This window comes from Crocuta crocuta, unplaced genomic scaffold (genome assembly GCF_008692635.1).
Source record: "Crocuta crocuta isolate KB4526 unplaced genomic scaffold, BGI_CrCroc_1.0 scaffold87, whole genome shotgun sequence".
In the NCBI taxonomy this organism is placed as follows: domain Eukaryota; kingdom Metazoa; phylum Chordata; class Mammalia; order Carnivora; family Hyaenidae; genus Crocuta; species Crocuta crocuta.
In genome coordinates, this window is record NW_027532166.1 from 5,718,453 (window position 1) to 5,745,657 (window position 27,205).

At 37.5% G+C, this 27,205-nt stretch overlaps 1 protein-coding gene across 3 annotated transcripts in view; it reads right to left on the reverse strand.

The window, feature by feature from the left end:
- CFAP91 (cilia and flagella associated protein 91) overlaps positions 1 to 24,294 on the reverse strand; it is a 92,772-nt gene extending 68,478 nt beyond the window's left edge. For all 3 annotated transcript variants that reach the window (XM_077776681.1, XM_077776678.1, XM_077776679.1), the window contains exons 1-5: positions 24,058 to 24,294; positions 18,098 to 18,174; positions 17,187 to 17,344; positions 12,834 to 12,917; positions 11,691 to 11,747 (exon numbers count right to left, since the gene is read on the reverse strand). In XM_077776681.1, coding sequence (XP_077632807.1) covers positions 11,691 to 11,747; positions 12,834 to 12,917; positions 17,187 to 17,344; positions 18,098 to 18,174; positions 24,058 to 24,181 — 500 coding nt within the window. In that variant the 5' untranslated portion in view covers positions 24,182 to 24,294. The remainder of the gene's footprint in view (positions 1 to 11,690; positions 11,748 to 12,833; positions 12,918 to 17,186; positions 17,345 to 18,097; positions 18,175 to 24,057) is intronic.
- Positions 24,295 to 27,205: the final 2,911 nt, after the last annotated feature.

Sequence of the window (27,205 nt, forward strand, 5' to 3'; positions counted from 1 at the left end):
TCTCTTTCTCTCAAAAATAAATAAACATTAAAAAAAATTTTAAAGCCCAGGTCTATTCACAAAAGTGCCTATTTATCTGTGTGTCATTGGGTAGGGTTAAACATAGAGCTATAAAAGGTAGATTCTAACTTGTCATACAGTTACTTCTGAACATGTTTAGAATTGCTACTTCCTAGTTTCTTTCTTCCCTGCTTTTAGTTACACACCAATTTTAGCTGTTTCCCTCTAGAAATACAGGAGCAGAGAAAAAAGAAGAGATGGTTTCTCAGTTTTTAAAAAGGCAAGGCTCTTTCAAGATGGACAAGTCAATAATTAATGCTGGGATCACTTGGTTAATTACGTAAAAGTTACTTCATCCCTTGGACAAAAATTAATTCAATATATTTTAAAGCATTTAATGTAAAAATGAGACTATAAAAGTACTAATAGGAAACATGTAAATATAACATTTTTGAGTTAAAGTCTTTTTCAGCATGACTCAAAACCCAGAGACTATAAAAGGAAGTGATCAATAGAATTAAAGTCGAAACTTCTTCACCTCAAAATGTCATAAACAAATTTAAAATATGAATGGCACACTTAGAAATATGTTTTACAACATATATGATAAAAGCTAAATAGCCTCTCTATACAAAAAGTCCTTGTAAATCAATAAGACAGTTAAAAACCAAAAGGAAAATGGGTAAAGAACAATCTGCAAAACAAAAAGTAAAACTTCTGACATATGAAAAACTAATAAACATAACTAGTCAAAGAAAAATAAAATAGCAAGATGCTATTTTATTACATCACATATTCAAAAATTGGAAAGATTGAAAATACCTAGCATTGACGAAGTTGTGAAGAAACAGGCATTCCATAAACTATTGATTGAAATACAAATAGACACAACCTAACTAAAAGGTAACTTATCAGTCTAACCTTTATCTTAAAGGTTATCTTATCTAACCTTTAAAAATACCCTTTTGGGGGCATGTGGGTGGCTCAGTCGGTTAAGCATCTGACTCTTACTTTTGGTTCAGGTCATAATCTTGTGGTTTATGAGTTTGAGCCCCATATGAGTTTGAGCTTGGGATTCTTTCTCCCTCTCTCTCTGACCCTGACTCTCCTTCTGTCTCTTTCAAAATAAATAAATAAATGGAGAAAAAAAAACTTTTGTCCCAGGAACTGTACTCCTAAGAATTTATTCTAGAAAATAACTGGAAAAGTATACAGAGATATATGCAAATATGTTCATAAAGTCTGATATGTAAGAGTCAAAATTTACAAACTTTTTTAATGGCCAATTTAAAAAATGGTTACATCTGAGGTTATTAGGCATCAACCTTGGATCCATTATTTTCATCTCATTTTTTTATTCTGGCCTTTTAATTTATTTTTTAGTTTACTTATTTATTTTGAGACAGAGTGAGGCAGATAGAGGTAGAGAGAGAGGGAGGGAGGGAGAGAGAGAGGGAGGGAGGGAAGGAGAGGGAGAAGGAGAGGGAGAGGGAGAGGGGGAGGGGGAGGGGGAGGGGGAGGATGAGCACATAAGCTGGTAGAGAAGGGACCGAGAGAGAATCCCAAGCAGGCTCTGTGCTGTCAGCAGGGCTCAATTGATGCAGGGCTCAATCTCAGGAACCATGAGATCATGACCTGATCTGGCTATTTTTAAGTAAAGAAAAAATTTTTAGATTGAGTCACATAAACATATGCCTACTTTATACATAATTTTTATTAACAAAATATATGATAGCACATATGTGTTAATGTCTTAGTGCTAAACATTGCTTTTTTTCTTTACTTCCCCTAATATCTTTTCCTCCCTTGTCTAACACCCACAGCAGTACCTTCTCTGTATATCCTAGATCTAGAATATATCCTTGAATTATTCTTGAGTCTTGCTGTATTTTTATCCACTCTTATTTTTCTACACTCACACAAACACATATAGAGTGTTATTTTATTGTTTTGCTAACATGCAATACTGCATGTTGCTTTTTTGACTAAATCATACTTCATGGAAATCTTTCCCAATCTATTCATGTGGCTCTTTTTCAAGAAAAATAAAACTTAAATGATCACCATAAATAGAAAAACTACATCAAAAATGATGGCATGCTTATAATGAAACTTATGCAACTATTAAAAGTAACAATGAAATCAGTATTTATACAAAAATGTCCATGATTCAATGTAAAGTAGAAAAAAAGAACATTATGAAGCAGTATGTACAAAAGGAGCACATTATTTTTATTTAAAACCTGTGTTTTGTGCATAGAAAATGCCTAGATGGTTATACAATAAATTAACAATTATTTCTGGATAGTAGGATTACAGAGTTTTTTTCATGTTTTTAGTTTTCTAATTTTTTTTAACTCGGACATGTATTACTATTAAAATAAGTGAAAAACAACATATCCATTTCCATTTAAAAGAATATGTTTTCTAGTTGTGAAAGAATTGGTTACATTACATAAACAAAAAACTATAATGGCAAAAAAAAAAGAGATTTCCATTTTATTTTATTTTTTTTTTAATAGTTTATTGTCAAATTAGNGTAACTTGGCTATTATTGACAGCACTGCTATAAACATTGGGGTGCATGTGCCCCTTTGAATCATCATTTTTGTATCCTCTGGATAAACTCCTAATGGTGCAATTGCTGGGTCATAGGGTAGCTCTCTTCTTAATTTTTTGAGGAGCCTCCACACAATTTTCCAGAGTGGCTGCACCACTGGTTCTTGTATCAGCTCTAGCAATTTTTTGGTCAAGTCAGTTTTTCCATGTAGAATATCATTCCCACTGACAGTGGAAGAGGGTTACCTTTTCTCCATATCCTCAGCAGCATCTGTTGTTTCCTGAGTTGTTAATTTTAGCCATTGTGACCGGTGTGAGGTGGTATCTCATTGTGGTTTTGATCTGCGTTTCCCTTATGATGATGAGTAATGTTGAGCATCTTTTCATGTGTGTTTGCTATCTCGATGTCTTCTTTAGGAAAGTGTCTATTCATGTCTTCTGACCATTTCTTCACTGGATTATTTGTTTTTTGGGTGTTGAGTTTGTTATATTCTTTTTAGATTTTGGATACTAACCCTTTATCCGATATGTCATTTGCAAGTATCTTCTACCATTCCATCAGTTGCCTTTTAGTTTTATAGTTTCCATTACTATGCAAAAGCTTTTCATCTTGATGAAGTCTCATTAGTTTATTTTTGCTTTTGTTTCCCTTGCCTAGTAAGAAGTTGCTATGACCAATGTTAAAGAGACTACTGTCTGTTTTCTCCTCTAGGGTTTTGATGGTTTCCTATCTCACATTTAGGTCTTTTATCCATTTTGAATTTATTTTTGTGTATGGTGTATGAAAGCGGTCCAGTTTCATCTTCTGCATGCTGCTCTCCAGTTTTCCCAGCACCATTTGCTGAGCAAATGAGACTGTCTTTTTTCTACTGGATACTCCATCCTGCTTTGTTGAAGATTAGTTGGCCATATATTTGTGGGTCCATTTCTGGTTTCTCTATTCTATTCCTTTGGTCTATATGCCTGTTTTTGTACCAATGCTATACTGTCTTGATGATTACAGCACTGTAATACAGGCCGAAGTCCAGGGTTGTAATGCCTCCAGCTTTCGTTATCTTTTTCAACATTACTTTGGCTATTCGGGGTCTTCTGTGGTTCTATACAAATTTTAGGATTGTTTGTTCTAGCTCTGTGAAGAGTGCTGATGTAATTTCTTTTTTTTTTTTTTAAATGTTTTATTTATTTCCAGGAGAGAGAGAGAGAGAGAGAGAGAGACAGCGTGAGCAGGGGAGGGTCAGAGAGAGAGGGAGTCACAGACTGAAATAGGCTCCAGGCTCTGAGCTGGCAGTCAGCACAGAGCCCGACGCGGGGCTCGAACACGAACCGCGAGATCATGACCTAAGCGAAAGTCGGACGCTTAACCGACTAAGCCACCCAGGCACCCCAAGTGCTAGTGCAATTTCAATAGGGATTGCATTGAATGTGTAGATTGCTTTGGGTAATATCGACATTTTAAACATATCTGTTCTTCCAATCCATGAGCATGGGGTGTTTTTCCATTTCCGTATGTTTTCTTCAATTTCTTTATAAGCTTTCTATAGTTTTCATCCTACAGATCTTTTACCTCTTTGGTTAGGTTTATTCCTAGGTATTTTATGGTTCTTGGTGCAATTATAAATGGGATCAATTCCTTGATATCTTTCTGTTACTTCATTATTGGTATATAGAAATGCAACTGATATCTGTACACTGATTTTATACCCTGTGACTTTGCTGAATTCATATATCAGCTCTAACAGTTTTTTGTTCAAGTCAGGTTTTCTATGTAGAGTGTCATGTTATCTGTGAAGAGTGCAAGTTTGACTTCTTTACGAATTCAGATGTCTTTTATTTTGTATTGTCTGATTACTGAGGCTAGGACTTCAAACACTATGCTGAACAACAGTAGTGAGAGTGGACATCTCTGTCATGTTCCTAATTTCAGGGGGGAAGCCCTCAGTTTTCCTCATTGAGGATGATATTAGTTGTGGGCCTTTCGTATATGGTTTCTATGACATTAAGGTATGTTCCTACTATCCCAACTTTCTTGAAGATTTTTATTAAGAGAAGATGCTATATTTGTCTAATGCTTTTTCAGCATCTATTGACAGGATCATATGGTTCTTATACTTTCTTCTATCAATGTGGTGTATCACATAAATTGATCTGTGAACATTAAACCGGCCCTGCAGCCCAGGAATGAATCCCATTTGATCATTGGGAATAATTCTTATACTGTTGAATTTGATAGGCTAGTATCTTGTTGAGTATTTTTGCATCCAGGTTCATCAGGTATCGATATTGGCCTGTAATTCTCCTTTTTAGTGGAGGTCTTTATCTGGTTTTGAAATCACAGTAATGCTGGCTTCATAAAATAAGTTTGGAAGCTTTCCTTCCTTTTCTGTTTTTTGGAAAATTTTGAGACGAATATGTGTTAGTTCTGCTTTAAATGTCTGGTAGAATTCCCCTGGGAAGCCATCTAGCCCAGGACTCTCATTTTTGGGAGATTTTTGATAACTGATACAATTTCTTCACTAGTTATGGATCTGTTCAAATTTTCTAGCTCTTCCTGTTAGAGTTTTGGTAGCGTGTGAATGTCTAGGAACTTGTTCATTTCTTCTAGATTGTCTGGTTGGCTAGCATATAATTTTTCATAGTATTCTTTAGTAACTGTATTTCTGTGGTGTTGGTTGTGATCTCTTCTCTTTCATTCATAATTTTATCTACTTGGGTCCTTTCTCTTCTTTTTGAAAAGTCTGGCTAGAGGGTTATCAATTTTGTTTATTCTTTCCAAAAGTTAGCTCTTAGATTCACTGATCTTTCCACAGTTTTTGTGGATTCTATATCATTTATTTCTGCTCTAATCTTTATTATTTCCCTTCTTCTGCTGGTGTTGGGCTCTATTTGCTTCTGCTTTTCTAGCTAAGGTTAGGTTATTTAGAGCCTCCTTCCTTGCTTCTTGATATAGGCCTGAATTGCAATTATTTTCCTCTTAGGACTGCCTTTGCTACATTCCAAAAGGTTTGGACTATTGTGTTTTATTTTCATTCACTTCCATATATTTTTAAGTTTTTTTCCTTAATTTCCTGGATAACCCATTCATTCTTTAGTAGGATGTTCTTTAACCTCCATGTATTTGGGGACTTTCCAAATTTTTTTCTTGTGGTTGATTTCAAGTTTCATAGCATCATGATCTGAAAATATGCATAGTATGTTCTCAATTATCTTTTTAATGTCAATAGGATCTGTAGTGGTGTTCTCTCTTTCATTTCTGATATTAGTAATTTGTGTCTAATTGTTTTTCTTAGTTATCTTGGCTAGAGGTATAAATTCTAGTATCTTGTCAAAGAACCAACTTCTTTTGGTTTCACTGACTTTTTTCTATTGATTTCTTTGATCAATTCCATTGATTTATGCTCTAATTCTTATTTGTTTTCTTTTGCTTGCTTTGGGTTTAATTTTTTCTTCTTTTTCTAGTTTCCAAGGGTGAAAGCTTAGATGACCGATTTTAGATCTTTCTTCTTTTCTAATATGTGAATTCAATGATATAAATTTTCCAGTCAGCACTGCTTTCACTGCATCCCACACATTTTGATAAGTTGTATTCTTATTTTCATAAAGTTCAAAATAGTTTTTAATTTCTCTTAAGATTTCTTCTTTCTCCCATGTGTTATTTAGAAATGTATTATTTAATGTCTACATATTCAGGACCTCTCAGTTATCTTTCTGTTATTAATTAGTAGTTTAGTTCCATTGTGATCTGAGAGCAGATATTGTATGATTTCTATTCTTTTACATTTGTTAAAGTGTGTTTTATGGCCCAGAATGTGGTTTCTCATGGTGAACGCTCCATGTGAGGTTAAGAATATGTATTCTGAAGTTGTTGGATGAAATAGTCTGTAGATATCAATTATATGCAGTTGATTGATGGTGCTGTTGAGTTCAACTGGGACCTTACTGATTTTTTGCCTTCTAGATGTGCTCATTTCTGCTGGAAGAGTGTTAAAGTTTCCAACTATGGGGCACCTGGGTGGCTCAGTCAGTTGAGTGTCCAACTTCAGCTCAGGTCATGATCTCATGGTTGGTTCATGGGTTCGAGCCCCATGCTGGGCTCTGTGCTGACAGCTCAGAGCCTGGAGCCTGCTTCAGATTCTGTGTCTCCCTCTCTCTGCCCTTCCCCAACTCATGCCCACACACACACACACTATCTCTCTCTCAAAAATAAACATTAAAAATTTTTTAAATAAATAAAAGTTTCCAACTATGATAATGGATTCATCCGTTTCTCCTTGTAATTCTATTAGCTTTTGCCTAATGTAGTTTGACATTCTGTTGCTAGGTGCCTACACATGAAAGAATGCTATGCATTCTTAGAGAACTGAGTCTTTTATCATTATGTAATACCTCTCTTTATCCCTGATAATTTTCCTTGCTTTGAATTCTGCTCTGAAATTATTATAGCTACTGAAGCTTGCTTTTACTTCGTGCTGGCATAATGTCTTTTACTCTCCCCATTTTCTTTTAATCTATATGTGTCTTGGGGTGCCTGACTGGCTCAGTCAGTAGAACACTCATCTTGGGAATGTGAGTTCAAGGCCCACACTGGGCATAAAGCTTACATTAAAAAAAAAAAAAAAAAGAAACATTAAGGAGTGCCTGGTTGGCTCAGTCAGTGGAGTGTGTCTTTATATTTAAAGTGGGTTTCTTTAAAAAGAGAAAGAGACAGACCAAGAAACTGACTCATAACTATTCAGAACAAACTGGAAGTTACCATAGGGGATGGGTGAAATAGATGATGTGGATTAAAGAGAACATTTAAGCTAAGCACTGAGTAATGTGTAAAACTGTTGAATCACTATATTGTACAACTGAAACTGATATAACACTGTTTGTTAACTATACTGGATTAAAATTTTAAAACTGAAAAATTTTTAAACTGAAAAAAATTTAAGTGGCTTTCTTGTTGACAACATATAGTTGGTTCTTGTTTTTTGATCCATCCTGACAATATCTGTCTTTTAATTGGTATATTTAGACCGTTGATGCTCAAAAGTGATTACTGATATAGTTGGATTAATATCTAGTATATTTTTTATCATTTTCTATTTGTTGCCCTTGTTCTTTGTTCCCATTTTGTCTTCTACCATTTTTCTGCTTTTGGGGGTTTTAATCAAATATTTTATATGATTTTATCTTTTTTATTAACATATCAGTTATACCTCCTTTTTTACTTTTTTTAGTGATTGTCCCAGTGTTTGCAATATACACTTAAAACTAATCCAAGTCCACTTTCAAATAACACTCTATTGCTTCATGGGTAGTGTACATACTTTATAATAACAAAATAATCTTAATTCTTCCCTTCCATCTCTTTATCATTGCTGTCATTCATTTTACTTATATATAAACATACACAAGCATATATATATATATATATATATATATATAAACGTAAATATATATACACACACACACAGTTGATGCTTGAACAACACAGGTTTGAAATGCATGGATCCACCTATACATGGATTTTTTTCAATACAGTATAGTACTCTAAATATATTTTCTCTTATGATTTTAATATCTTTCTCTAGCTTACTTTAAGGCTATAGTACATAATAAATATAATGTATAAAATACTTATGTGTTAATATTATCTTCTGTTCCCTTCTCTCTTCTTCTGGTATTCCCATTGCACATATCCTATTTATATTATTGATAAGACTTCTAGTCAACAGCAGGCTACAAGTGGTTCAGTTTTGGGGGGAATCACAGGTTACACATGGATTTTCTAATGTGTGTGGGTACATACCCCTAATCCCCACATTTTCAAAGGTCAACTGTGTGGGGGGGGGGCGCACCTATAAACTGTATATAGGTTTCCAAAAACATTGTTGCTATTATTTTGAACTGTCATTTGTTAGATTAAAAAAAAAAAAGACTTTTCATTTTACCTTAATTTATTCCATTTTCTTTTCTTTATGCAGATCCAAGTTTCTGACTTATATTATTTTCCTTCTCTCTAAAGAACTTCTTTTAACATTTCTTGCATGGCAGGTCTAATGGCAAAAAATTACCTCAACTTTTGTTTGTCTGAGAAAGTATTTCTTCTTCACTTTCAAAAGTAATTTCACAGGATACAGAATTCTAGGTTGATTTTTTTTCTCTCAGAGCACTTTAAATTTTTCACTTCTCTCTTCTTGCTTGCATGATTTCTGAGAAGTCAGATGTAATTCTTATATTTATTCCTCTGTAGGTATTTTTGTCTTCTAGATTCTGTCAAATTTTATCTTTGACTTGTTTAGATATATATCTCAGTCAACTTCTTTTGGCATTTACCCTTAGTGTTCTCTGAGCTTGTGTACTTTGTAGGTTGGTATCTCACATTAATTTGTGGAAACAGTCATTACTGTCTCAGTCATTATTGTTTCAAATATTATCTTCTGTTCCTTTCTCTCTTCTGGTATTCCCATTGCACATACACTGTATCTTTGTAGTTATCTACAGTTCTTAGATATTCTGTTCCTTTTTTCAGTCTTTGTGTCTTTGTTCTCTGTGCTTTTCCGTCTTAGAGGTTTCTATGGTTATATCTTGAAGCTCAGAAATTCTTTCCTAAGCTGTGTCCAGTCTACTAATGCACCCATTAAGGGCACTCTTCTTTTATAGTGTTTTTGATTTCTAGCATTTCTTTTTTTTTTTTAGTTCTTTCTTAAGATTTCCTATTCTCTGCTTACACTGTTTATCTGATCTTATATGCTATCTACTTTATCCATTAGAGCCCTTAGCATGTTAATCACAGTTGTTTTAAATTCCTGATCTGGTAATTCAAACATCTCTACTTATGGTGTCCCTTCAAACTGTTTTTTTGACATTCAGTATGCCTTTTGTTTCTTGACTGCTACATATAATGTACTAGTTAAGAAGAACTACTGTAAATAGGCCTTTAGTAATACGGTAGTAAAGTGGGGAGGAGAGGGAAGAGAAGTGTTCAGTTGTTTGATGATTATGTTTCAGTCTTTTGGTGAGCCTATCCATGTAAATGTGAATTTCATAAATGTTTCTCAGTTTTTTCTTCCCCCTTAGGTGGGGCAGGATGGCTTGAGAGGGCTAGCGTTGCATATCTCCCTTCCCCCAGGTCAGTTAGGCTCTAATAATACCCAGAAGGTTAGGCTGGTTAACTAGTTTCCCCTAATAGCTAACCTCGTTAACAAGAGCAGAGTGCTCTGGCATATTTCAAAATGGTTCCTTTTCTACTGCCCCTGCAAAAGCCTGAGGGGATTTTTTCCCAATATTTACTGTGAGAATCTAGTTGAGCTCCTGGAGGTAAATCTCACAAAATTTTGGGAGCCCTGGTGACTAGATCTCCCTGGTATTTTAGTTCTCAGTGCCTCCAGCAATTCATTAATTACTGTTCAGGTTTTCCTACCTGGGCTTGGTTTCTGGAGTGGTTTCCACTCATGAATCTCTAGGATTCTAGGAAGCCATTCCTAACCTGTTTGACTCTCTAACTTAGGGCAGAAGTTTGCCCTGCATCCTCCTCTTTCTTATAGATACAAGAAGAGTTGTTGCTTCTTCAGTTTGTTCAACTTTTCACTTATTAGGAGAGAGGGAAACTGCCAAGCTCCTTACATGGGGAACTCACTAAACCTTTAAAAAATATTAACTTTTTATCCTCTTCACCAACTTACATACAATCCAAAGTAAAGACTCCAACAGCTAAACATGAAAAGGGTATGGATGGAGAAGGCCAACTGGTCCCCAGACAAGCCCATCCCTGCTAACATAAGGTGCTCAGAATCCTCACTGCTCAGAAATTCAACCTGGCCAGAATTCCAGAGTTAACTTCATTCAGGAATACTGACTGATTCTTTAAAAGCTTCTAAGAAGGACAGAGAGTATCTAAGATATCAACTGTCATGGGTTAATTGTTATAGAGAATCCCTGTCAGTTAATTTAGAAAAGTGAAGAGGCCCAGTATTCATCAGTGTAGACCTCAGAACTCCCAATAATTAAATGAACAGCTTTTAGACTTGATGTAATTATGAACTCCAAAGTAGATGATCCAGTGAGCCTGCATTTAAAAAATTATCAAAGGTATCTTTAGGGACCTACTGGTCTCATATGTCCCCCTTTTCTCATACAAAACATTTCACTAAAAACAAGACTGCAGCCGTCCTTGGGTAAAATGACACAACACAAAGTTGCTCTGTCAAGGGGGAGAGCAAGAAATCTATTCTCCATCTATGTAAGAGCCTTAGGTATCAACGAACAGTCTTTAAAAAATCAGAAGAGAATGGGGATCATAACTGATAGTTATCTTGAGGATTACAGACACTTGATAACATACATTCTTTTCATAAAATGTTATATAATAAAGGGTAACCGTATCCTTTAAACACTTGTTTGAAAGCCAAGCCCTATCTAAATTTCTATTCAGAAATCTGAGACCTTAAAAACAGTGTCTTTTCCTGATCATTTCATTTTTTCCTCTTATACAAACATTAAATTATACTGATACAGGAAGCAGTATACCAAAACGGTATAGCCCTAAAACAAAAGACTGGGGATCTGGACATTAATCCCAGGTTCGGCCCTTATCCTTTACTTCTCTCTCATGTTGGTCCAATCCTCTTTGGGGCAGAAACCATGCTTTATTGATTTTTGCACATTAAATTAACTTATATAACTTAGATGATTATTAAATTATGAAATTCCAGTATTCAAAAAACTATTTCATAACTGATTCACTTTCTTGATAAAATGTTGAAGAACTGTTGCCAAATAAGCGTATGTTTCAGGGAAGCAAAAAGGATACTTAAAGCATTTTTCAACCTTTATTTTTACCATAACTCATAAGAAGAAATACATACATATATTTGTATGTAATGGTTATGACATACAAATATACGTATCTATCCAAAACAAAAGTTATAAGCAAAAAAGCAATTTGCCCTCAATGTATCTGATGCTTTTGGCTATTTTCCATTAATTTTGTTTTCTAAAATGCTGTTTATCACCCACTAAAATATTTCATGACTTTCAAATAATTTGTGATCCAGAATTTGAAAAATATTGATCTATAGAACTATCTTCTGGAAACAAACATGGGAAAAAACTAAAAAAAGAAAAGTTTTAAAAGAATGATTACTTACTGAGTTGCTGCAAAAATGACACTGAGAGGCAACTGTTGATGACGTGGAAGGAAAGGCCTGTCAGGAGACAGAAGAACACAAACATGTGGGACTTTTGCATTGTATACTCTCTGTGCCTTATTCCAACTCTCATATTAGTCCCTTAAAATCAGTGAGCTTAAATATCCCATATTTCTGTAATCTGCAAACCTGGGTAAACACAAAAATCACTGGGCAATGGGGAAATTACTGTTTAAAATGCAAATTACCAGGTCTAGCCCAGGAGACTCTGTACATTTAAAGTAGAGCTAATGAATCTGCATTTTTAATAAACATTCCAATGTTTTCTCTGCAGATGGTAAACAAGCCACACTTCCAGAAGCGGTGCCCTATGCCTGGGCTTCAGCTGGTCGTTAGCTCCCATTTTCTTGAGACCTTCTGAAAATCCCAATGATTTAGTTTTAAAAATTACTCCCAGAAAGTCTAGAAAATGCGTATACCATGTTAAAAATTTAACATTTCTCTTTAAAAAGTCAGCATCAAAAACTTCCATAAGGAAGATTACAAATTTGCTTTCTCAAGGAAGCTTATGTATATATGATATCAAGATTATTTTTCTAACCACACAAAACCTACAGGGAGATCCTCATTTTAATTTGACTATATGATTATCACAGGAGTATTAATCACAAATGAAACAAAGTGAAACTTTCGACCATGTTGGTTTTGGCAACAATCACACAAAGACAGCAAATGTCACCTACATGTCCACTTGTAACAACTGCTTACGTACTATGACTGTCATGGTGTCCTGCTGCATCTCACTTGACTTGATGACTTCATTTTGTTCTCAAATATACGTTCCTATTTACAGCGAGTACCTCTGACGTCAGGCAGATTTAGCCGGATATCCCAGATCCCTCATTTACTAACTTAACAGACTTCAAGCAATTTACTTCTCCTCTTCTGGTCTCAGCTTCCTTACTGATAAATGGGGATAATATATCTTATCCTGTACTTCTGTTGTAAAAACTGATTGTATATATCAAGCACTTAAAATGGTGCTTGGCACACTGCATGCATTAAGAGTGATAGCTGCTATCATTATTATAAAGATATTCTCTGAAGACATCAGAGGTCATTTTCATTAGTAATTACATTTACCTTCCAAAGTATTTATAGCGATTCTTTCCGGTTATTTCAGGATCTGTATAAACATCTTTGGCCATTTGAAAAGATGTATCTGTTCTAAAATGAAGAATGAAAACATTAATAAAAACTTACATGTCATTTCTAAATATTTCTATTTAATATTTTTATATCTGTAAAGTAGAAGATACACAGGGTATCTGAGACTGAGAGTAAAGTCTTCTCTAACATGTATCTGACTGACCTACATCTTAGACTAGAGTAAAACCTTGGATTGTAACTTGTTCTGTGAGTGTTCCATAAGACAAGCAAACATTTCTAACAAATTTTATTTGATTAACGAGTGATGTCTTGCAATACAAGTAGTACCTGATGCCAAACATCACATGATCACAACTGAGCCAATGAGTCTTCTCTCTCTCTCTCTCTCTCTCTCTCTCTTTCACTGCGGGGTTGTGGATGATCGTCTTCCATGCTCAGATGCTCAGTCTCAGACCACGGTGTTTGACAGAAATCAGTTATTTTTCAGAATGTTGGAAGGTGCCTAAAACTTGCACTAGTATTTATTGTCACTTCAAAAAACCTATGGATAGGGGTGCCTGCAGGACTCAAGTTGGTTAAGCATCCAACTTCAGCTCAGGTCATGATCTCACAGTTCATGAGCTCAAGCCCAGTGTTGGGCTCTGTGCCTACAGCTCAGAGCCTGGATCCTGCTTCAGATTTTGTGTATCCCTCTCTCTGCCTCTCCCCCACTCAGGCTCTGTCTTACCCTCTCTAAAATAAACATTGCGGGGGGAGGCAAGATGGCGGAGAAGAAGGGAGCTCCATGAGTTTCGCTTGCACCCATCTCTCACAGTGAAGGCTTAAAGTCAAGGAACACTGAGCCACAGGGGTTTGGGAAGAGAAATAGACAGAATACACTGGGAAGGCAACCTCATAAGTGCGGCTACCTCAAGAAACAATACCTAGGAATAAACCTAACCAAAGATATAGGAGATCTATATGACGAAAACTATAGAAAACTTATGAAGGAAGTTGAAGAAGAAACAAAGAACTGGAAAAACATTCCATGTTCATGGGTCAGAAGAATAAATATTGTTAAAATGTCATTATTACCCAAAGCAATCTACACATTCAATGCAATCCCAATCAAAATTGCACCAGCATTCTTCTCAAAACTAGAACAAACTATCCTAAAATTTCCATGGAACCACTAAGACCCTGAATAGCCAAGTAATATTGAAGACAAAAATCAAAACAGGAGGCATCACCATCCCAGACTTTAGCCTCTACTACAAAGCTGTAGTCATCAAGACAGTATGGTATTGGCACAAAAACAGACACATAGACCAATAGAATAGAATAGAGAACTCAGAATTGGACCCACAAGTGTATGGCCAATTAATCTTTGACAAAGCAGGAAACAGTATCCAATGGAAGAAAGACTGCCTCTTTAACAGATGGTGCTGGGAGAACTGAACAGCAACATGCAGAAGAATGAAACTAGATCATTTTCTCATACCATACACAAAAATAAACTCAAAATGGATGAAGGACCTGAATGTGAGACAGGAAACCATCAAAACCCTAGAGGAGAAAGCAGGAAACAACCTCCTTGACCTCCACCGCAGCAATTTCTTACTTGACACATCCCCAAAGGCAAGGCAATCAAGAGCAAAAATGAACTACTGGGACCTCATCAAAATAGAAAGCTTCTGCATGGCAAAGGAAACAATCCATAAAACTAATAGGCAACTGACTGAATGGGAAAAGATAGTTGCAAATGACATATCAGATAAAGGGCTCGTGTCCAATATATATAAGGAACTCATCAAACTCCACACCCAAAAAACAAATAATCTAGTGAAGAAATTAGCAGAAGACATGAACAGACACTTCTCCAAACAGGACATCCAGATGGCCAACAGACACACGAAATGATGCTCAGCATCCCTCCTCATCAGGGAAATACAAATCAAAACCACGCTGAGATACCACCTCACACCAGTCAAAGTGGCTAAAATGAACAAATCAGGAGACTCTAGATGCTGGCGAGGATGTGGAGAAATGGGCATCCTCCTACGCTGTTGGTGGGAACGTAAGCTGGTGCAACCTCTCTGGAAAACAGTATGGAGGTTCCTCAGAAACTTAACAGAACTCTCCTATGACCCAGCAATAGTACTGCTAGGAACTGACCCAAGGGATACAAGAGTGCTGATGCATAGGGGTACATGCACCCCAATGTTCACAGCAGCACTCTCAATAGTCAAACATGGAAAGAACCTAAGTGTCCATCAACTGATGAATGGATCAAGAAGATGTGGTATATTTATACAATGGAATACTACATGGCAATGAGAAAGAATGAAATCTGCCCATGTGTAGCAACATGGATGGACCTTGAGGGTGTTATGCTGAGTGAAATAAGTCAGGCAGAGAAGGACAGATACCATATGGTTGTATGTATAGGTGGATTAGGAGGAAGTTAACAGAGGACCATGGGGTAGAAGAAGGGGAAAAACAGTTGGGGAGAGGGAGGGAGACAAACTCTTGAATGCTGAGTGAGAACAAACTGAGGGCTGATGAGAGTGGGGGGAGGGGAAGGGGGGTGATGGGCATGAGGGAGAGCATTTGTTGTGATGAGCACTGGGTGTTATATGGAAACCAACTTGACAATAAACTAAGAAAAATAAATAAATAAATAAATAAATAACATAAACATTAAAAAAATTCAAAGCACCTATGGATAGTCCTTTGCTTCTCCATACAAGAGTAAGACTAGGAATGCTTTGCTTCATTCTAGGTCAGGCTGCCTGCAGATATAGGACCCTCTCCTTTGCTGCCTTATTGCCAGTTACATTAAATATAGTAAATGACAAAGAGTTTATTAATACTTTACTGTAGTCAATATCCACATGAGTGTATACAATGGCCCCCAAGCAGAAAAAGATTCCACTGAGCCAAGAGATAGCAGTGATTCCATTAGTGATAGTGAAAGTCATTCTACACAATAACCCTCCTCTCTTCTATCTCCCTCACACCAGCCATCAAGGTTTTCAAAATTAAGCACAGGTTAATTTGTTCACTTTTCTTTATATTTTGTATATTCTTTATGATTTTATATTATATTACCGTATAGCAATTATTTTTATATGAATTTTTGGATTGTGGAATGAATCATCTGAGTGTCCATTATTTCTTATAGGGAAATTCACTTTGATATACAAGTGCTTTGGAATACAAGCATGTTTCCAGAATGAATTATGCTTCAAAGCAAGTTTTTGCTGTAATTACTTTCCTTGAGCCAGGATACCAGGAACTAACAAGAGGAAGGAAGAGTAAGCAAAGAGTAGATTTAGGATATCCCACATACAAAAATACATACTTTTAATTAATATGAAAACAGTTTTAAGAGACAATTTTTATGTCCACACTGAAAACAGCTTCTTTAAATTTACTAGGTATGACTCATAAATAATTAAAAGAATAAAGAATTCAAGAGACATCTCTAAAGGTGCTTTGACTGCAAGTCTCCAAAAAAACATATTTAGATACTAGCAGAAAGGTATAGTTGCAATTTCTAAGATGGGTCAAAGAAAACAAATTCAGTCACCTCTACCTTTGGTGGCAAAGTGTTATTTTATATATATATATATATTCACTCCAAGGTTCTGAGAATATCTACTAACTTATAAACCTATAACCATTGCTCCTGAATCAGGCTCATTTTGGATAGAGGCGTTAACAGTATTATTTTAATGTTTGTTTATTTTTGAGAGACAGACAGACACAGAGTGAGTGGGTGAGGGGCAGAGAGAGGGAGACACAGAATCCAAAGCAGACACCAGGCTCCAACCTACCAGCACAGAGCCTGACGTGGGGCTCAAAGCCACGAACTGCAAGGTCATGACCTGAGCCTACGTTGAACGCTTAACTGAGTAAGCCACCCAGGCCCTGCACTGGATAGAGGGGTTAAGAGAGAGAATTTGGGGTCAATTGACCTAGATATAACATTGTAATTGTACTTTCTTTTTTTTTAATTTTGTTTATGTTTTATTTATTTCTGAGAGAGAGAGAGAGAGAGAGAGAGAGAGAGAGAGCATGAACAGGGGAGCGTTAGAGAGAGAGGGAAATACAGAATCTGAAGCAGGCTCCAGGCTCTGAACTAGCTGTCAGCACAGAGCCCGACACAGGGCTCAAACCCACGAACCAGGAGATCATGACCTGAGCCAAAGTCGGACGCTCAACCGACTGAGCCACCCAGGCACCCCTGCAATTGTACTTTCAAAAAATGAAGAAGAAAAAATTTCAAGAAGAAAATACATTCATTAAAAACATGAACAATAGCTGAAACTACCTGACACTTACATGGCAAGGTGCCAGAGGGCTTCTCTGGGTTTCTCCTTATGTCCCTTCCATTCCTGACAGATGAATCGTGGGACAGGGTCTGCCTTGCTCCAACACAGAGAATATCTTGGATAGTGGATCAGGTTACTGAACATGTTTCTAAACCTGGGAACTTTTCTCTAATATTAAGACAAGGAGGTAGGGAAGAAAATGACAAAATTTTACCATCAGATTTCCTAAAGCATTTCATTTATTACTGTAAAATTTTTAAAAAGGTACAAAACAGTGACTGTGGCATAGAAAGAAGGGATATTGTATATGCACAGACTATCTCTAGAAAGATACACAAGAAACTGATAACAGATGACTATAAGAAGGGGTCTGGGGGTCAGAATTTACTTCATACTATGTATGCTTTTGAACTACTTGAATTCTTTTAACACAGGAATATGTAACTTTTCGGGGCACCTGGGTGGCTTAGTCAGTTAAGCATCCGACTTTCGCTTAGGTCATGATCTCTCGGTTCGTGGGTTCGGGCCCCGCGTCGGGCTCTGTGCTGACTCCCAGCTCAGAGCCTGGAGCCTATTTCAGGGTCTGTGTCTCCCTCTCTCTCTGACCTTCCCCTGCTCACGCTGTCTCTCTCTCTCTCTCCTAGAAATAAATAAAAATATTAAAAAAAAAAAAGGAATATGTAACTTTTTGCACTGAAATAAATTAGGTTATAATGAATCTTTTATTTCCTATTAGTTAATTAATCTTCAGACTGAGCCACAAGTATCAAGATCCCTTGTCCCTAGTAATCATGGCAAAATAATTTCTGCAGAATATAAAATCCACTGGAAATCTGATGATTAGTCAATCTAATCAGTGCAGTTAGCAAAACTAGATGGTTCAAGTTCATCAGGCTGCCTTAGCGAATGAATTAGACCTACCAGTCTGTTTCGAATCAGGTTAGCTTGGATATTTGCCTGTGTGTGGTCTTTCTCACTTGAGATAATAAATAACGGATCTGCAAAATAAACATAAGGTAGTATAAAGAACAGAACATACCTACTCCTGGGGTGAGAATAATAGCAAAACAATGATTAATTGGGAAACAAATTATAAAAATTAGATACTGCCTAACTCTGCAGCAACTCATAGCCTTGTTACTTATTCTACCACCAGTGAGAGTCTATTAGATACATCTCTTTCAATGTATTCCAAAGTCAGTTTATAAAACTGGAAGGCAAAAAGAAGGCCTAATATGTTCTCAAGCACCAAAGCCTAAATATGCTGTATTCTCTCCAATGAACAAACCAGTTTCTGGGTCTGGGTAGCTCAGTAAATACTCTAAGATGAAAGACCACGTATACACCCACTACATCCATTTGAGAGTGGGAAAAAAAAAAAAAAAACCACATCTGGGCACTAATTCACCTATTCAGGACAAAAGAAAGATACAAACTCTTCATAACATGGCACCTCAGAATTGATAAATATAATAAGAAAATGTCATTCTCTAATAAGAGATAAATAAAATCAGCTATAATTCACTCCTTGAATCTGTAAGTATATTGACGATGGGACTAAATTTTTTCTCCAAAGTTTAACAAAAGATTGCCGTTATTGTAAGTATGTGCTTGTTAGACATATCTTTAAAGTGATGAAGAATATTCAAGACTGATTGTACCATCCCTTAAAATTAAACAAGACATTAAATTCATAAACGACCTTCAGAAATAGATTTGATTTCCCAAGTATACATCTCTTGAGAAACAATTACCCTGACCAACTAGTCTAGATGACTTGGTAGCATATTTCTTCACAGAAATTAATAATTGGTATTGTGATGTTCATAGCAGCACTCTCCACAATAGCTAAAACATGGAAAGAGCCTAAGTGTCCATCAACAGATGAATGGATCAAGAAGATGTGGTTTATCTATACCATGGAATACTACATGGCAATGAGAAACAATGAAATCTGGCCACGTGTAGCAACATGGATGGACCTTGAGGGTGTTATGCTGAGCGAAATAAGTCAGGCAGAGAAGGACAAATATCATATGTTTGCACGTATAGGAGGATTAGGAGGAACTTGACGGAGGAACAAGGGGGAGAAGAAGGGCGGAAATGGTGGGGGAAAGGGAGAGAGGCAAACCATGAGAGACTCTTGAATGCTGACAAAAACTGAGGACTGATGGATGTGGGGGGAGGGGGGGATGGGCATGGAGGAGGACACTTGTGGGGATGAGCACTGAGTGTTATGTGGAAACTAATTTGACAATAAACTATTAAAAAAAATAATAATTGGTATTGTGATTTATAAGTAATATAATTTAAATTTAACTTAGATAATGTCAGTTCCTAGAGTCTAATAATTCCTCAGTTACCCAACAAAAACGATATACTGGATACAGACATTTAATATTCCCTCCAAGGTTGAAAAGCTACAAGAGGCTCAAACTCTCTTTCATTCAAGAACGACGGGCTACTATGTTCAAGGTGCTTGGAACACATCAACAAAAAGATAAAGATCCCTAACTTCATGAGAGAGAGAGACAATAAATAACAACATAACAAATTAGCATATTATATAATGCTCGAGTTAGAGGGTATTAAATGTTACTAAAAAAAAAAGTGGGGAAAGAGCAGGTAAATGGGTATTAGGTTGCAATTTTACACATGGAAGTTAAGGCAGGCCTCACTGAGAAGGTTAACATTTAAGGAAACTTGCAAATAGGGAGTTAACTATACAGTTATCTGAAGGAAGAGTATGTGAAGCAAAGGAAACAGCTAGAGCAAATGCCCTGGGACAGCAGCATGCCCAACATGTTTGAAGAACGGCAAAGAGACCAACATGATTGAAACAGAGTGAGAGGGGAAAAAAATAGTAAATAAAAGGTCAGGGAAATTACTAGGACCTAGATCATATGGCACTTTGTGGGCCACTGAAAAGAAGTTGGCTTTAATCTGAGTGAAGTGGAGAACCGCTGCAAGATTTGGAGCCAAGAAGTGATAAAATCTGACTTACATTTTAAAATGTTCATTGTGGCTGTCCATGAAGAAACGACTTCATGGAGGCAACGAAAGAGGCAGGGTGATCTATCAGGAGGCTCATGTAATAAGCCCAGAAAATAGATGATGTTGGTTTGAACCATGGTGGTGGCAACAGAAGTGATGAAATAGGGCAGGATTCTAGATATATTTTTAAGGTGGAGCAGAAAGGATTCCTTAACATGTTGGAATGGTGTGAGTGAGAGAGGGGAAACATGATGGCTCCCAGATTTTTGGACTCAGCAGCTAAAGTATGGGTTTGGTATCAACTGACAAAGGAAAACCTGTGGTGGAACAAGTGTGTAGGGAGAACATTAGGAAAGCATGCCTTAGGTATTTATTATGTCCAAGTGGAGATACAAAGTAGGCAATTTCATATACAAATCTAGAGTTTGGGAGAAAAGTCTGGACCAGTGATACAAACTTGGGAATCATCACCTGTAGACATTATCTTCTTTAGCTGTACCACTCAAATCCACCTCTATGATTCAAGTTGAGAATTAGGAACGGGCTGATTAGGAATGACAAGGCCAGATTTTATGGCCTCAAATAAGAGATTAGTGAATTTGAAGGCAAGATGAATGCGCCTGTTTAAAGGAAAGAAGGCTATAGCTTCAACGTGTCTGATATATTGAGAATAGTATTGGACGAAGGTAAACTTCTATTCATACTCAGGTGATTTAAAAGATGTCACTGGGTCTATGGTTCCAACTGTGTTGTTCATCTTAAGTGAATTTAGCCTGCATGTCCCCTGACTCTGAATAATAAAGTATAAACCATTCTCCTCTTATTCCTATAAGGAGTATGAAGACATGATCTATAGAAACATTCTTGCCATCTATAATGACACAATACTGTATGATTTATGACTACACATTCTGTAACATATCCTACAACTGTGATCATAATCATTGTTCAAAGTCAATAAAGACCCTGAGATGCCGAGGTAATGGCACTCACCAAGCATCACTTACCTATTTCTACACAGGTGTTAAGTGCTTTATGTGCAATATTCCATTTAATCCTCACAAAAACCCAATGAGGTAGGCACTAGGCCTCCATTTTACAGGTGAGGAAACTGAGGCTTCAAGAAGTTAACCACTTACTGAAGGACGGTTAGAATGTGAACTCCAATTCTTCTGGCTCCCAGGCCTTATATTATTGAAAGCCCATGAATTTTATAGGGAAAAGTTTCTCATGGAAATCATGAGAAAGCCCCTCAGCCAATTTACCCATCTTGTAGAAACCGTTCTAACAAGCCTAGGAAGTTGTCACACGAAGTAATCATAAGAGAGAGGAAGTATTTCAAACCTCAAGACATAATGATTACTTTTAGGAAAAAGTATAACAAGTTGCATATTCTGGGAGAAATGAGGAAAGAGTTTATGATAAACCTAGAAAGCATTCCAAAACATTTTTGGAAGCTAGAAAAAATAAATATATATTTAAAAGACTTTAATTATCACAGCAGTAGTGTAGCTACTAATCCATCAATAAATGTAGATTCAAGAAAGTCATAACATATGGTGGTCACTTCGAGAGACACTTGAGAGACACAAAGGATTTACAAAAAAAAATTGAGTAAATTGCCAAATGGTATATACATGAAGGAAGACCTACTAAAAAATGTTAACTTTAAAGTACTATACAAATTTAAGGTATATGATTAATATTAACAGCTAGAGTGATCAGAGGAGTAAAAATTACATTTAGTGAAGACACCCAAAACTTCGTGGAGAAGCAAAAGCCTCGCAGACAATTAACTATGGTGAAAAGGCCATTGGGTTTGCGGGGTGTGGGTGTGTGAGGAAAAAACTTGGGAAGGTGTTCATGTGTGTATCACTGATCACCACACCTACCCACCACCGTTCTATTTGTCAAGGTGGAAATCTGACCCAAGCCAGTCAACTCATTGGCTGGTCAACAACGTATCTTATTTCTCCAATTTTCAGCTAAGATACACAAGGACTCACAACTGGTGGTGAGCTTTAGGATAAGAGGCCATGTAGACTGCCACCCCAGTCCCTGTCATAGTAAGAAAAATCCATTAACAATTGGTTTTCTGTCAGATCGAAGAAGGAAACATACGCACGGGGAAAAAGCAGGGTTAGAGTTGCCAGATAAAATACAGCATGCTCAGTTAAATTTAAATTTCATATAAGCAATGAATAGCTTTTTATATAAATAGATCCCAAATATTGCATGGGACTAAAATATTAGTTATTTATCTCAAATTCAAATTTAACTGCACATCCTGTATTTTTACTTGCTAAATCTGACAAACTAAACAAGGTTAAAGAAACAAAAACACAGGTCCAAGAAATCAAGCAGAAGGGACACTACACCTTTGTCCTGACCTTCTTTGTCTTGGTTCTACTTTGTCCTAGCTATATTATGGTTCCTGTCTATTAATAGCTGTGAGACTGCCGTTTAATTGGAACAATCCAAACTTTATTTGGCCTGTTTTGAGTGGGTTTCTGTTCCTTGCAAGGGACATGGAAACATTTAGTAATCCCTCTGCAAAAGAAAAAGAAAAAAAATTTGCTTGTCTTAACTAAAGAAGTATATCCCATTCCCAAATTACCTTTGAAACAAATACGGTGATGTGTTTACTGGAGTTTACTGGATTTATTTCACAAGATGAAACCAAGAGTGAATAAAGAAAACCACTGGCCAGAATACATAAAAAACCATTATAAAGTCCCTATACCAGGAAATGGGCAACCTATTGATTGCCAATGAAAGAGGATCCCGGGAATCCCAGAGGAGATAACACATGGTTAAAAGCAATGTAAGGTTCAGGTGAAGAGCATGGGACTGCTAAGGGCAAAATGGGAAAAAATCATGTTTAACTGACTCAAAATTCTTGTAATGGTAAATTCAGTAAACATTTATGAAGCACCTGGCATATGTACCAACACTGGAATAGGTGCTGAGAAGGCTGCAAAAAATATATAAAACAAGAACTTAAAGAACTCAAGGAGCTTCGGGCCCAGTAGAAGAGACAGAACATAATCGGACAAGCTGGGCATTAAAATAAACTAGGGCTGGGGCGCCTGGGTGGCTCAGTCAGTTAAGTGTCTGACTTCGGCTCAGGTCATGAGCTCACAGTCCGTGGGTTCGAGCCCCGTGTCAGGCTCTGTGCTGACAGCTCAGAGCCTGGAGCTCGCTTCAGGGTCTGTGTCTCCCTCTCTCTATGCCCCTCCCCTGCTCACTCTCTGCTTTTGTCTCTCAAGATAAAATAAAGACATAAAAAAATAAATAAATAAAATAAACTAGGGCTATATTGACCCAAAAGAACCCAGTGGACCTAGTTTATAAGCAATGCTGTGATTAATAACAAGTTTAAAAAGAGAGAGCGAAACTAAAAACAAAGGTGAGATAAACTGGTACTTCTTTATCTGTAAAGCCAAATTTGGAGTTGCCCAGAAAATGGGAGAGGGAAGGTCATTTTTGTCTGGCACTTCATACAGTTGGAATGAAGAAATGTTGAGTGAATCTCCAAGTCTGCAAATCGTTGCATACATTTCTGGATAACAAAATACCCAGTACAGGTTTCAGAAAGATTGCTTAAAGTTGTGCAAAGTATCTGGAAAAGGTGGTGGCGAACAGTAAGGCGATTGCGCGCGGTGTTGGAAGACGCAGAGTGCACCTGCGGCTTCCGACGCGCGCGGAAGAGCACCGCCACCTGGGGAGCTCCGCGCCGCTCTCCCCCAACAAAGGCTAACTGCAGTCAGGGGATCGTCCCGAGGCTCGTCTTCCGTTCACCTCGCCCCAGAGCCAGGTCCCACCGACCCGAGGCACACCTAGGCCACAGTCGACAACTCTGGAGGGAGGTCCGGTGCCGCCCTTACCGTACAGAAAATCATACGGTCGACTGGAGGAGACTTTGCCCCAGGCCCCCGACTTCACCCCGCACCGGGTTTGAGACACCAGCGGGTTGACCTGGGGCTCTTCGATAGTCACTGCGTGGCTCATGGTGTCGACTCTTCCCTCCGGTCAGCCGAGTACCTCCTAGAAAAGCCTAGCTGTTGTGTGCACGGTAACTATGGAAACCTCAGCCAGAGCGCTGAGATAAGGGGCGGTGCGAGGAGCAGGACAGGAAGGTCCGTGAGAATGCACGGGGCGGGGCTTCAAACGGAAGGGGCGGGGTTTGTGTGGGAAAGAACCAGTAAGGTGAAGGAAAGGGAGGGGTGGGGCGAGGCGCCGGAAGGGAACAAGGGGGCAAATGGGAGGGGAGGGCGGAGGAGCTTGAGGTTGTGTGAGGCGGAGAGAAAAGGAAGCTGGAAAAGAAAGGGCTGTCTTGAGGAGGAAGGGCGGCGGCTGGGGAAGAGCGTCCTCACTTCCCACTGCACTCCCAAGACTACCGTGAGCCCTTATCCGCCAGCCTTGTGTCCCCACCTGGAGGCCGGCCGGAGGCTGCTCTTCAAATCCAGCAGCGATTTGATAATTACAATTCTTAACTCTTTCGGAAATCCCTGGGAAATCTCAACCTTCTAGAATAGTTAGGGTTTTTCATTTCGGACATCCCCTTCCCGCGGCGCTTGTTCTGCTTTTGAAACTATTAAGGAAAAATTTTAAATAGGCAAAAGTAAATCCACTTTTATAACCCTCATGCACCATCGCCAAGAATCAACAGTTAACATTTTGCCAACATCTAGTTTTATCCCCTTGCCTGCTCTGTGTTTAACTATTTTGAAACAAATCCCAGACTTTTTACCCTTAATCTGCATCTCAAACTGGCATGGATTTTCTTAATTTCACCACCATTATCACTAGTAACAATTAGTAATTCCTTTGTATCATCTAATACTCGATACATATTCAAATTAACCTGGCTGAATCCAAAATGTCATTTAATAGTTAGGTTTTTTATCCGATTAAAAGATTTTTATTTAAGTTTTTACGTTGCATTTTGGTATGTCTCTTAAGTCTTATCCTAGAACAATAGATTTCTTATACTTTTCAATGATTTTCTTTATTACCTGGGATTCTTCTATAAACTTTCTCTCACCACTCATTGGTTATCATGAAATACAGGGATCCTAGAAGAAAGGCTTGATAAATGCTGGGGTTTTTCACTTTAATTATAAAATGTCAGAGAAATTAGTTGGTCCCCTAGCAATCTCCAATGTTAACCAGTAAGGTTTTGTTTAGTATCATTAGCATTGCATACATTTTACATCCATTATTTTTATTTATGTGTTTTAATCCATTATTATTTATGATGCTCAAATTATCCTGTTAGGCTAGTGGCACACTTTAGAGTTGACTTCTTTGTCCTTTTGATGTGATCCATAGACACTTATAAACCTTCTGGCCTGCTATCCCTCTTTCTGCACATACTCCTGGTTTTGTTTACTCCTAAACATCTTGGGGTTTTTGCCAACTAGCCATATACTTTGTCACTCCCAAGTCTTTGCTCAAACTGATTCCTTTGCCTAAAATGCTTTTTCCTATTTAGGCACTCCAACTAATTTAGGTCTCTGTGAAGACTCAGTGTTAACCTTACTATATTTATGTAGTTTCCCCAAATCCCCCAAATAGAGTGAGTGTCTTCATCCTTTCTTCAAGTGCTATAGTAACACCAATATCATGGCATTAGTAATTGTTTGCAAGTCTCCTGCACACAGCTGTGAGTTCATTGTGGCTACAGGCCTTCACATGGTCATTTTGTATCTCTGAAGCACCTGGTAAATAAAAGCTTAATAAAAGGATTCCTAATGAATAAATCCATCCATTTATTAAACAAAATTACTGTTGGGGTACCTAGGTGGCTCAGCAGTTGACTTCAGCTCAGGTCATGATATAGTTTCTGGATTTGAGCCCGGCATCAGGCTGGGTGCTGACAGCTTAAAGCCTGGAGCCTCCTTCAGAGTCTGTGTCTTCTTCTTTTTCTGCCCCCCTATTGCTGGTTTCTCTTTCTCTCTCTGTCTCTCTCTCAAAAATAAATTTTAAAAAACCACAGTTTACTGTCTACTATAAAGTAGGTATTAAAGATTCTGAGATACTTTGTACAGCTCATTGGGTGATGGAGAAAACAGACACAGAAACAAATAAAATACAATGTTGTAATGGCATGATAATATTTTTCTGTCATTACTATATTTCTACTTTCTGTCCATTCTTCCCAGAATGCTCCTCAACCCTGGCCCTCCATCTTCCCCCTGCTGACTCCAAATCATTTGAGTTCTCAGCTAAAATGTTCCCTCAGAAAGACTTTCCTTACTGAATCACATAAATTAATCTTAGGTAGCCAACAACCTGCCCCCGCCATAAATACATTGGAAGACAATAACCAAGAAATATGTCAAATGTGATGAGATGTGTGACTATGTGACTATGTGATTATCTTATATAATCTGTACTGGCTATTTTACAAGAGTTGCTCACTCTCTCCCTTGCTGGGAGGAAGCAAGTAGCCATTTGGGGACCCCATATAGAAAGAAACTGAGCCTCCTGGAGCTGAGGGCAGCCTCCAACCCGCAGCCAGCAAGAAACCAAATCCTTCAATCCTACAACTGCAAGAAATAGAATTATGCCAACAATTTAAGTGAAATTAAGAGCATATCTTTCCCAGGGCATCTGGGTGGCTCAGTTGGTTGAACATCCATCTCTTGATTTCGGCTCAGGTCATGATCTCATGGATCATGAGTTCAAGCCCAGAATCAGGCTCTGCATTGACAGTGCAAAGCCTGCTTGGGATCCTCTCTCTCCCCCTCTCTCTCTGCCCCTCCTCTGCTCACACTCTCTAAATACATACATTTAAAAACAATTACATACATACATACTTAAAAAAATCCTTCCCCATTAGAACCTCAGATAAGACCACAATTTCATCCAAGGTCTTGACTGTAGTCTTGTGAGACCCTGATCAGAGGAGCTACTTAAGCCGTGCCTAGATTCCTAACTATAAAAACCTGAGATAAAATGTTTATTACCACTAGATTTTTGCTAATATTGCCACACAGCAAGAATTAACTAATGTGGAATCTTTATGAA